The sequence below is a fragment of the Petromyzon marinus genome, chromosome 8 (genome assembly GCF_048934315.1).
Source record: "Petromyzon marinus isolate PM22_M1 ecotype Great Lakes invasive population chromosome 8, UKy_Petmar_22M1.pri1.0, whole genome shotgun sequence".
Classification (NCBI taxonomy): domain Eukaryota; kingdom Metazoa; phylum Chordata; class Hyperoartia; order Petromyzontiformes; family Petromyzontidae; genus Petromyzon; species Petromyzon marinus.
In genome coordinates this window covers 15,702,936-15,716,186 of record NC_133674.1, presented here as the reverse complement: position 1 = coordinate 15,716,186, position 13,251 = coordinate 15,702,936, and the positions used below count along the sequence as shown (strand labels likewise).

The following is a 13,251-nucleotide window of genomic DNA, read 5'->3' as shown; positions in this document are numbered from 1 at the left end:
TTGAAGAGTGAGAGACAGAACAAAAAAAAATCCAGAAAAACGCATGTCAAAAATGTTATGAATTGATTTGCATTTTAATGAGGGAAATAAGTATTTGACCCCTCTGCAAAACATGACTTAGTACTTGGTGGCAAAACCCTTGTTGGCAATCACAGAGGTCAGACGTTTCTTGTAGTTGGCCACCAGGTTTGCACACATCTCAGGAGGGATTTTGTCCCACTCCTCTTTGCAGATCTTCTCCAAGTCATTAAGGTTTCGAGGCTGACGTTTGGCAACTCGAACCTTCAGCTCCCTCCACAGATTTTCTATGGGATTAAGGTCTGGAGACAAGCGAGGCCACTCCAGGACCTTAATGTGCTTCTTCTTGAGCCACTCCTTTGTTGCCTTGGCCGTGTGTTTTGGGTCATTGTCATGCTGGAATACCCATCCACGACCCATTTTCAATGCCCTGGCTGAGGGAAGGAGGTTCTCACCCAAGATTTGACGGTACATGGCCCCGTCCATCGTCCCTTTGATGCGGTGAAGTTGTCCTGTCCCCTTAGCAGGAAAACACCCCCAAAGCATAATGTTTCCACCTCCATGTTTGACGGTGGTGATGGCGTTCTTGGGGTCATAGGCAGCATTCCTCCTCCTCCAAACACGGCAAGTTGAGTTGATGCCAAAGAGCTCCATGTTGGTCTCATCTGACCACAACACTTTCACCCAGTTGTCCTCTGAATCATTCAGATGTTCATTGGCAAACTTCAGACGGGCATGTATATGTGCTTTCTTGAGCAGGGGGACCTTGCGGGCGCTGCAGGATTTCAGTCCTTCATGGCGTAGTGTGTTACCAATTGTTTTCTTGGTGACTATGGTCCCAGCTGCCTTGAGATCATTGACAAGATCCTCCCGTGTAGTTCTGGGCTGATTCCTCACCGTTCTCATGATCCTTGCAACTCCACGAGGTGAGATCTTGCATGGAGCCCAAGGCCGAGGGAGATTGACAGTTGTTTTGTGTTTCTTCCATTTGCGAATAATCGCACCAACTGTTGTCACCTTCTCACCAAGCTGCTTGGCAATGGTCTTGTAGCCCATTCCAGCCTTGTGTAGGTCTACAATCTTGTCCCTGACATCCTTGGAGAGCTCTTTGGTCTTGGCCACGGTGGAGAGTTTGTAATCTGATTGATTGCTTCTGTGGACAGGTGTCTTTTATACAGGTAACAAGCTGAGATTAGGAGCACTCCCTTTAAGAGTGTGCTCCTAATCTCAGCTCGTTACCTGTATAAAAGACACCTGGGAGCGAGAAATCTGATTGAGAGGGGGTCAAATACTTATTTCCCTCATTAAAATGCAAATCAATTTATAACATTTTTGACATGCGTTTTTCTGGATTTTGTTGTTGTTATTCTGTCTCTCACTGTTCAAATAAACCTACCATTAAAATTATAGACTGATCATTTCTTTGTCAAAATCAGCAGGGGGATCAAATACTTTTTTCCCTCACTGTAAAGCTGCACCGCATTTGCTTTATATACATATGTAAATCTGTTCAAATGAGTTATAGGAATACTATATTGAATGCAATAATATACGATTATTGTGTAAGGGCATATCTTGTACTCTAGTGGTAGTGCCTTACGCCGATAATCCATACTCCAAGCCAGCCTAGCAGAGTTCCAGAAAATACCAAGTGAGAAGCCCTGGGTGAAGGGACTTTATACGGTAATCAATGATTTTATGGCGCATGCAATAGCATCACGATACTTGCTCAGCTAACTAGGGAGGCAAATTGAATTGTCTGGGAGCCAAACGCAACCTTTTCCATTACCTCGCGATTGTAAATAACTTCTCACATTACACCTCAAAATGACAAAAAAGTATATAAAAGCTTTAAACGTTATTGGCCAGAGGTAATCAGTGTCATAACCATTACTTTGGGGCCTGACCTTCCTTATTCGTTAATCTATTTGCTCATCTGTCGTACACGGCACCACAATTACACCGCACGAGGGCCATTTACAAGGCAGCGCTGCTTTTGTTTTGAGAACATTGGCTGCGTATCACGCACGGGTAGTTAATTTGGCTGTGGCACGAGGTTTAAATAAACAAAAACAGCTCTGCGCTCGAAAAGAGCGTAGTGGGACATTTAGAGGAGCGTCAACGGTGAGGTTCAACGACGAAGCACAACAACAACAACATTACAGCAGCAGGCAGGCCTCGTACCAACAAAAACTTAGCTTCAGAATAAAACAAAATACTTCCTGTCCTGGCAATTTCGCACCTGTGGCGGGGGGGGGGGGGAAGAAATAGCTTCAAAGCTCATCGGATTCCTCCAGTCTAAAATAAAGATTCGATTCCGAATTACTTCACTATTTTTTATTGGCCTTTCACTTGCTCTGGCAAAGCTTCCATGCGAAAATGGAATTCGCTTGCGGTAGTTCGAAATATGCAAGCAAAACAAACAAAAGTAGTGAAACAACGGTTTTTGGTTTTAGGCATGAATTATTATCGGGAGGGGGGGCGGGGGAGAAGCAGCACAATCGCATCGTTGTGTCAAGTATGGTCAGTCCGAGTGGTCAGTGCCCTCTGGCTAAAGACCCCCCCCCCCCCCCATGGCACAGCTCGTTCAAAGCTTGCCAGTAAATCTATACACTACAACAGGAAGCAGCAGTAAACACAGTGGTCACTAAATTTACCATACAATCCTTTCCTCAGGGAGAGAGAGGAAGGGGTTAATGGGATGCTGGGAGGGGGGGGAACAGAGGGGAGTGAGGGGGGGGCACGAGAGACGGTGGGGGTAAATGCATAGAGGCCAACAATTAAGCCGTGGAGTAAAAGCCACAATGCATTACGCCTTGGTCAAATTAATCAACATTAACCTCTTCATACACTTACAAAGTCTTTTCATGCGAATGTTTGGCGCGCACACACAGGCATCCCCGACTCTGCGCACGCAAGTTTAGAGTCAGCGAGTGCCGGGGAGAGGACGAATAAATTCTCAAGCTCAGCTCCCCCCCCCCCCCCGCGGCGCTGACACAACAAACCACCAGCGCGAGAACGGGGTATATTTCCTCGGATACATTTGCATCTACTCAAATTACCAGAGGGCGCATGTGGAACGTCGCTCTCATCCACGAGATTCCATGTTGTAAAATTCTGACCGAGAGCGCTTTCTTGTTACGCGAGATATACAGCACGTACGTTGAACTTCTTTTGCACCGTACGTGGCCAACCGTGCCAACCGGCGGTGCTCGGGGAAGGATAAATAACTAAACGTAAAAAGGGGAGTGGTATAAATACTAAGAGATGTGGTATAAATATTAAATGATGCTGACGATGATCTTAGTGCAATACAAAATACCAAGAAATCCACAAAAAGCAACCCTACGTTTTCCACATTGCCCTTTTTATGTTTTAAGGACATAAAATGAAAATATCAATACTGTACAAACATCAATTGCATACACACACTTCCTTCTATACTAACCCCCCCCCCCATGTCACAAAGATAAGAGAACAACTCCAAACAATGTGGTTCTGCGGAGTCATAAAGTCAGATTAGTATTTGTTGATTTGTATTGTTTTTAAGCTTTCCTATGGGTCATACGTCAAGAGCTTAATTTCAAATGAAAATATACAATAATATTGCAGTCATTAATTAATGAATCCCAACTTCCAATCAACTGGGTCGTGGGAGCACCTCATGTTGGATCACTATGCGAGTGTTTTCCCATGATCACGCGGACATTCTTTGCTTACTCAAGAAAACATCACCTAAGTCTCAAGACTTTCCAGAGGATCGTATTTGGAATGCTAGCCACATTCATGAACATTGTTTTGTGTGTGTGTAAAGCTTTCGTGACTGCAGTGATTCATATTCTTGGTTCTTTCGGTAAAGTCACGTTGAAGGGAAACAATAATAATACATATTGTATTTAGTAATAGGTTCTACCCTTTTAACTGGCACAAAAACTGACACCTTTATTCAAGGCATCATGTTTGCAATAACCACAACACAAGCAGTCAAAATGCAAACAAAAGAGACAACTCTGATAATAATATGCACTGTCCTTGAATTGGATTGGTCCACACCCGAGACGGCTTTTCTTAGACCCTAGTCTCCACTGGTGTTGGACCAGAAGACGCCAAAAGGCGTACAACTCAAAAACAGCGCACTATCAGAGTATTGAGGGCTCGGGGTGAGCATTTACATTATAATATATTTTATTTTATTGTTTCCCTTCAACGTGACTTTACCGAAAAAAACAAGAATGTGTGTGTGTACTCGCAGGAAACTAAAGTCACCAGAGAAAAACCTCGGATTCCAGGGGAGACCCATTTGTGACGAGCTGCCGAGCTGCACCGGACTTCCAAACCACCAGAGGATCCAGTTACGAGCTGTGCACTCAACTACACTATTCGAGTTATTCGCGAGGGATACGTTCGCGGATAATATTGGCCTACGAAAACCTATATTTTTCATTTATTGCCTTCAATAAATACATGAACAGGCTATTAAATACGTGACAAGTATCATCACTTTCTCTCTCGATGCAGTTATGTTGAGTTCCAGATGCAATTCGCGGAGAGCCAAAAAATCGAGGATAGCATCCTCGCGAATGATGAGGGCATACTGTACAAATGTTTACATCAATCTGCACCGTCCTATCTTGCTGATATGGGCGCCGTACCAGTTTCCGCCTATGCCAGTCACTATCGACTCCGGTCAGCAGCACGCGGCAATCTGATTATCTAACGCACCGATAAGGCCCCCCCCCCACCACCCCCCACATTCTTATGGTGTCCGGCCCATCTACCACTCGCCTACCTACTCACCCGTTCACTCATTCGCTCACTCAATTTAACGGCGTTTTGACCCATCTACGTAGAACTCACTGCCCGTCACCCTCTCTGTGATCTGTCCCCAACTCTCAAAGAGTTCTGCAGTAGTCGACTCAAAGGAGGGAAATGTTCTGGAACGCTTACAAAGCATAACCACAGCATCTTCATGGTAGCCCTTGACGCTGTAAGAATGGCACAAATACCAAATGTATCTATTTGATTTGTTAATTTAGGACTTTTAAAAACTCTGCACAAGTGTATAGAAACCTACTGGCTGTACGGTCACCTCATCAAATGTGCAAGGGTGGCATCTCACACACAGCAGGAGCCCATTACTGCGTAATCCACCCATTCTGTGAGCAAGCCGCTGGATTACAGTCATCCACTGCCATCAGACCCAGGGGGGGACTTGGCCTGGCTTTGTGCCTCGCAGATGGGGGCCAACGTAGCTTTTGTGTGACAGACAGCGCACGACCCAGTTCCTTCACAATGGCCAGGGCCTGCCAGAACTCCCGGGACGTGCGAGTGTCTGCACCGTCGTCCGATTAGCACGGTTGGCAACGTCATACGGTGCGAAAAAGGGAAGGTTCGTGTACGAACAAGCGGGCGTACGCATGCACGTGCGTGAGCACGTACGTGCATGCGTGCGCGTGTGTGTGTGTGTGGTGTGTGATGTGTGTGGGCCGTATCAGTGAGTCACACACTGTGGGGAGAGCGATATCAGTTGCCTATCGCCTCAGCCGTTGGGGCTCTAATCTAATCATCTTCTCTACGTGTGCGCCGACTCCTGGCCCACATCTAATGCAGTGGTCACTTTGCGCCAACAATCCCCCATGCCACTTTACAGGTCACTGCATTTTAGTGCCACTCAGTGCCCACTGTAAAAAAAAAAACTCGCATTATTCCGTGGCCAAGGTTTTTTTTTTTTGGGGGGGGGGCATTGTGTATCCTTATCAGTTGGTATTTTATGCAACAGAATAATTCCGTACCAATGCAGAAATTATCCCGAGCCATGAAATGTTATCAGCGAACTCGTAATGGCGTGCACACTGTGGATTTATGGAAAAAAAACTGAATTACATTTGCTGTCCTTTTAACTAAAGCGGGTATAACATGTTCACAGTTAACACGCAAATGCACCATGCATGTACCAGGTACTATAGTCGAGCGATACACTTGTATTTGTTGTAACATTACTATACGTATAGAGTGCAGGGGATTCTGCCGCAGTGTAACAATGAGCACACACTGGACTTGCAATCCAGAGGGCCCACTGGTTCCATCTCCCTTGCGTGGCAGCCGAAACACTGGACAGGTTCGTGTTGTGGGGCTGCTCCCACCTCTTACAAGACATCTTAGCCAGTGTAGAAAAAGGAGGGCAAAAACACCGTCTTAGAGAGTCCCTCTAAAAGCTCCCCCTAATGGAGGCCCCTTACACCAGCAGTGGCAAAAGCAAGTAGTTTTAGTGCTGTGCCTTGACATTTACCCCATATTACATACAGTACGGCGTAAGAATACCGAGCGAGTAAAGTGTGTTTAAACTCAATATTACTTCCATAATCAATTTCCCCCCCACCCCCGCCAACCTGCACATCTTCAAGCCACTCGTGTGAAGCCACACTTTCATGTAAAGAATTAGCTCGGGGGACTCGGGGGGTCATCTGTACTGAACCCCCTCTGGAGCCACCGCCAAACAAAGTGTAATAAATTCCACGAGGGCGGTTTCACAGGGCTTGCCGGCGGCGGGCCTTAAACAAGCCGGAGCGCAGAGCTTGACGGCTGCCGTTTGAACTGGAGACATTTTTCCTGTCAAAATACTCTCTGTTTTAATGCAAAACCCACACCTTGCTGAAAGTACATTTTAATCAGGTGCACGCGTAATCCATTTTAAATCCATATTTAGCCCATGTTGAATGTTCTTGCTGCGTGCACTTATCGCGAAAGAGTGTGCCCTCACCTATACTGTAGAGCAATGTCCTTTTGTAGCGATAGTATACAACTTAACGTATTTATACACAACAGGCACACACCTTTATATAAAGGATCTGCAACACTATAGACTTGGGTGGAACGAAACGACCCGTTTTGTACTGTATTTGAAGCCCACTGTCAATCTACTGCTGGATGTAGGCCTCCTACACCCTTGCTGTGTCGACCATGGGGATTGTGTGACCATACCTCACCATGCTGCCCAACGTGTACGTGTGTTGGTGAAGGAGGGGCATGTTCCAGGACCGGTTCAGATATCGCATGCCACTGGTGTTAGCTATGGTTTCGAATCACTCAGGTTGCAGTGCATGCATAAGTGTCGAATTGAAACATTTATATTAAGTGTCGTGATTAAGAAAAACTAAATAAAACACCAATCCTAGCTTGCCTATATCAGTCATTTAATATAGTCGTAGTAATAATAATGGTAATAGCTTTTAATCTGCTCACTATGCAAGCGTGAAACTACAGAAGGCTGGAATTAACCTTTTTGCTCAAGGCATCTGGCTCAATAATAAAAGGCTGGGGGGTAACATGGCAGTGTGCCACAGGGCGGGGGTGGCACTCTTCGTCGACTGCACGCAATGGTGACCGCACTCTCAAGGTGCGCTTCACCAGGTGTGCAAATGTGTCCCACCGTGGAGCAATGCTTTTGCTCGTGCGTGGCATTTGACAAAGTCGTTCAAATGCATCCACTCATCTACCTCCCAGCAATTTCCGTGCCCTAGGGTCGTGTTTCCTAAACCACATTAGCAGCACTCCTGATAAGCACACGTTTGATTGGGCTGCAGTCACACAGTGGGACCAGGGTCAAAGCGATATGGCATCGTAAGCCAGTCGGGCGCTGTGTTAGCGAGGTATAGTTTCTTCCTCAATGTGATCTGTCAACATACAGGCGGTCCCCGCTTTTACGACACAATGCGTTCCTGGAAACCGCGTCGTAAATCGGACCCGATTTTTCCCCAGAGACAGTAGAAACATCACGTGCCGATGTGTTTTTCCTTTTAAATTTGCCATATTTAACGGGGTTTAACAGGTGAAAAATCCACAAAAGCTCCACACCAGGTCACGTCGGAAACTATACCGACTCTGTTCAAATGGGTTCGGAGTAATGTCGGAAGACCCTTCGGAAATCAAATTTCTGTGCCGTAAATCGATCCACGGTGGCATTATATAAATGTCGTAAATGTGGATCGTTGTAAGCGGGAGATCGCCTGTATTCGATACTAGAGAGGATAACATTGTCTTGGCATATGTTTTACGGTGAAGAAGAACAACAATACATTAATTTCCAATTTTAAATTACCTGGGATTTCATTCGTTAATTGTGACCATCAAGTTTTGGGAAACACCATACATACGTTAGCCTGACTTCATGTCAAAAACTCCCAAACAAATATATGATACCTCCTCTTTAACGAATGCATTATATTTAGGCCTGCCATGACAATATATAACTACAACCACATAACATAGGAATGAATATACAATGGTGATAAGTGGTTACAAAACTGAAAAAAATATGTGCACGTTTTTCACGTCCTTCAGGAATATTTTGAATACTCATCGTGTGCACTCATGCATAAAACAATAAATCATTTACACACGCAAACATTACACATGCACCCTCTATCCTTCTCCGCAGAAATTATTGGTTTAAAAGTCAACCACCACCGAGTATTTGGTAAGAGTTAATTAAATGGATAAACCAACAGGGCCACACAGCCAGCATAACCACAGCCGTTTGGGGAATGCAACAAACTCCACCTTGGATTTTCCATATTCAAAATGGCACATGCAGCCAATCAACTGATAAATGTAAAGCATGGCCAATGCATTCGAATTATAATAATTCACCATTGCAGAGCCATCGTCAGGGCCAGTTCTCCAATGAAGCAGGATGCATTTAATTCGAGTCAGCCGGAGCTATGGATGAACCCATCCATGCTGTCACATTCGAAATTTCTTCCAGTTTCCTTTCCCAAACCGACGGCCGCAGCATAACCACCTCGCGGGCCCCGAGCATCGAAAGCAACTCTCAGAAGCTCGGCACCACCCGTCATCGCCTTTGCTCAAAGCGAACAGCTGCCGGGCACCAGCGCTGCAACGGGCAGAGGAGTCAAACGGAACTTGGCGAGCACGGCAAGGGAGCAAAGGGGGGAGCGCGCCCCCAGTGCTAAAACTCCAGGGGAAGCCTGCAGCGTTTTGCATTCCTGAATTTCCAGCGTGCTCATCAATGGAGCACACTAAATAAATTGCCTTCGAAATAGCGCGACAAAAATGCGTTAAATGCGGTAATTGAGGATAACGCTGCGACCATCGTGCACAAGTTTGTGCGCTCTATTAGTTGCTTATCTGCGCCGCACAGCTGCGCGGATGCTTAAGCCGGCCGTGCAATCCGCGCGGGGGCAGATAGCGCTCACATCAAGGTGGCCGAAGGCGCAAACCCCCACTGGTGCTAAACATGCAGATAGGACGGCCCTAAGTCACACCTGTTCCAATAAGCGCCGACTCAGATCCCCCTTTTCTTACACAAGAGTAAAGCTAACTTTGCTCCCACTGGCCAGAATGCAGAGTTTTATGCAGAGTTCGTCACCACCTAATTTCACCTCACCCAATAGTCAAACATCTCACCGCAGGCAGCACCCACACGAAACGCGGACCATAAACTCGTGCTAGGCCGTTTAACGTGCGGGCGTGTGCAGGTGTGTGTGTATGTGCACCGCAGACAATTAAATATTGCATGTAAATATTTGGGAGGTTTTAAAAATAAAATGGGATTTTTCTTTTGGGGGTGGAGGGGATTTTATTGTTTTTTTTTTAAGTTTCAAAAAGGGACACGAACTCGCACAAATGCCAGTGGCTTTTAAACTAAGGTTACTCCCCAATAGGTTGAATGACTCGAGATGAAAATACCTTGTGATAATTTGTTGTGTAAACACACTTGTATGTTAGTTGCACGTGTTTATCGGTTAATGTCACTTACCATAACAAAGTTAGCGATCCACTACGATTAAAATCTGTGTTGTGTATAAAAATCAAGATATATATAAGCTCAATATATTTTTATGTAATAGGCTACACTGCTGAATTGTTGGCAATTGTACATAACGGTTCATGTAAATTACGGTATTTTGATAAGTGTGTTATGAAGCAATTGTCACGCTTCTAGAAAACTGAAGCACACAATGATTTTTTTTAAGACTCCATTGTAATTTAAGACGATTAACAATTATTTGTACAAGCAGCATTATATCCGGACTATTTTAAAAAACAAAGACAAAAAAGTTCAAATATTCACACTCCACCCTACATTGATGGTCTGGGTAGGAAATGTCCTTTCTAGATTTAAAGCTTTCGTGACTGCTAGGATCCATACTCTTTGGTTCTATTGGGTAAAGTCACGTAGGTAAAAAATAAAACAACAAAAATCACGACGTTTCGGCCACACCACAAGCGATGAAGGCCGCTTGTGTTGTGGCCGAAACGTCGTGATTTGTTATTTTATTTTTTACCTACGTGACTTTACCCAATAGAACCAAAGAGTATGGGAAATGTCCTGTTAGTGGTTACCCTATTACGTGCGGGTCCACACACTGATGTGCATACATTGAAACACAGAGCTCCTCCATATAGCCTTACACGGGCTCTATGGTCGGCATGGCACACAAAGGGGTGGGTAAGCCAGCACCACGCCCAGCCGCCTTTGTCTCCCGAGATGAGAGGTTTATGCATCAGACCAGGTACTATTTGAGATCATAGTTAACGAGTTGGAATCGATCTCGGGTGGCCAGGTTCGTAGCACAATGCGCTATTCGTTGCACCACTGCCCCTGCAACATCTATAGACGCACACACACACACCACGTTTAACTCAAAGTTAAATACTTTACCCTAAGAGACGCAATATATAAATCGGTGTAAAAAAAGAGGCGGCAAGCACATTTTTTTTGCTGACGTACTACGGACAACATTATTGTGTATATATATAAAAAAGGCTTAAGAAAAAAGCTTGTGCTGGCAAGAAAAAATACATATTTTGTTGTTCCCTGCAACTGCAACACCAGCGTTGAAGCTTTTCGCAAGACAATGCATAACACAACATGCTACCACACTTAATCGCTGACTTGCAAATTTAATGGGTAACCAAAAGCATTGTGTATATACACAAAAAGCATGCATTGGTGTACATTTATTATTTATGAAAAACATAACCAATAATTTCAATGAATTTGAAAATAATTTCAACTATTCAAATTTACAGCCACCAGGTCATTATCTTGGTGGCTTTAGAATATTTGGCTGCTATAAATTTTCACGAGATAAGCCACTGCTCGTTGCATTTTCATTTGTGCCCAGGTCGCTTCTGAAAAAAGCTATATTGTTTAGTGGGCCTTACCCTGGTAAAATAAAACATCTTTAAAGTGTAATCGTTTCATCTGTATCAACTAGCTTTCATTGTTTGTGCATCAGTATCATTCGAGAATCAAAATTACTGGTATCGACGGCCTTGATGCAAAATTATCACGTGACGAGCCACTCATGTGAATACATGCAAATGATAATTTATTAAAACAATCGTGCACATGCATAGGGAATAGACATGACTGCTTACATATACAAAGTTTGGTGCAATTGTTTAGAAAGTGTGGTGGGATGGAGGAAAGGGGGGGGGGGGGAGGTGGGTGGGGGATGGAGATGCAGGAGTGGCGAGAAGTGAGTGGGGTGAGTGCGGAGGTGGAGAGAGGAGGCCAAGGTAGGTAAGCCATGCAAGGTGAGCATACTCACAGGGCGATGGCATGCTGGGTAAGAGGGCGACCTAACCAGGGCAGCAGACTCCTGCCTATCCGAGCCATAACCGGGGCGCACGTCGCACAGCCGCCAGCCCAGGTGCACGTACTGCCAGCAAATAGGCCACATTGCAGCATAACACCCAGGAACAATTGGCATCTTTCAAAAAATAACAATCGGGGAAACGTCAGCACCAAACAATCACACAGTTTACGGGCGGCGCAAGTGTAGCGTGACCTTAAATGTCACGGCTAAAGGTAACGCCATTGAAAAAAAAAAGTTTACTTTTCGCCTTAAACAAAAAAGGCTCGTCAATTTCCTACGTAAACAAATCTGCATACAAAACGTAGGATTCAGGGCCCAAAGCTCTTGCGAAAATAATGTATAGCGCCACAGTAGAAACTGGATAATAAGCACACACCTGATACAAGCACAGTTATTATATAAGCAACACGTGCTTATTATTACACTGGTTGGAGGGGAAGAGGCAATGGTCATCTTATAATACGAATGCATGCATTGTAGAAGAAGCACATGTGGCCTCGTTCCAAGGGGCCATGCTTAATATATCCAGCTCCTCCTGTAGCAATACATTTGTTATCGACGTGAAATATACCTTTATAACCAATGTTAGACTTTACGTTTAACTTTACTAAACAGCCCATCAATGGAAAAAAAACACACGGTTAAATTAAACTGACGCGATATGGATATCGTTCACGAAGTACGCCGACATTTGTGGCCGGTGTGCCGGTAAAGGCACGAGGTGCAATGAAGGGAGGGGGGGGGGGACCACACACAAGTGGAGCACGTGGAGGGGAAGCTGTTAGCCGTAGCGTCGCACGGACACCGTTAGTACCGCGGCACAAACGAGGCAAGCGGGCAAGCGATTCCGCGCACGTGGGCGCGGGGGGCCCCTGCTAATAGCCCCCCCCCCGCCCCCCGCCATCGACTCACTAAAGCGCGCACTTTCACGCGCGCAGCCCCATTATACGCGACTCATTATCCACCTGCTGGGCCGTCGTGAGCGACGCTTTAATCAGGCGCTCCTGTGGCGAGAGACACTGGTCGCATACACGCGTGCGGTCAACAGCTTTGTTAGCGATGCCCCTCCCCCCCGCGTGGAAGAAAACAAAAACATCCCGGTGGCTCAGAATGCCAGGTCATGAGTGTGTGACCCCCCCCCCCCCCACAGGCATTCCTGTGTTCTCCACCACATTAGCAACGTGGAAGAGGAACCGATATAACGTCGCACTTGCACAAGCAACTGCGAAAGAACAATGAACTTGGAGAAGGTAACACTGGTTCTGTGCACTGTAATACATATCTGAGTTATGAGGTCAAAACCAACAAAACGCTCGTTAATCAGGATTGCTTGATTTTACCAAATACGTCTCATTTACCTTCAAGAGCTGGCAAAACAAAAAAATGTCTTCAAAGAAGCGATGAGACACGTGGATGGTGTCCAATTTTTTGTGGAAATCATTTAATGGACTCTCGAGATCATTCAACAATTTTTTCCCTTCAAATTAAGTTTCTGAGACCCTCGTATGAAGTTTGTCCCGTCACAAGCATATCCTGCGTTAAAAAAATATAGCAAAGCTGTACAAAGCGATTCACTTAAAACAACGATTCCCTGTAACACATTGTC

The 13,251-nt window shown here is 45.3% G+C and overlaps 1 protein-coding gene across 15 annotated transcripts in view; it reads right to left on the bottom strand.

The window, feature by feature from the left end:
- LOC116940279 (transcription factor 7-like 2) overlaps positions 1–13,251 on the bottom strand; it is a 161,772-nt gene that overhangs the window by 85,076 nt on the left and 63,445 nt on the right. For 14 of the 15 annotated variants that reach the window (XM_076065695.1, XM_076065690.1, XM_076065697.1 and 11 more), the window contains exon 4: positions 11,598–11,708. The exons of the other annotated variant lie outside the window; for it this stretch is intronic. In XM_076065695.1, the coding sequence (XP_075921810.1) occupies positions 11,598–11,708 (111 nt within the window). The remainder of the gene's footprint in view (positions 1–11,597; positions 11,709–13,251) is intronic. 15 annotated transcript variants of the gene reach the window in all.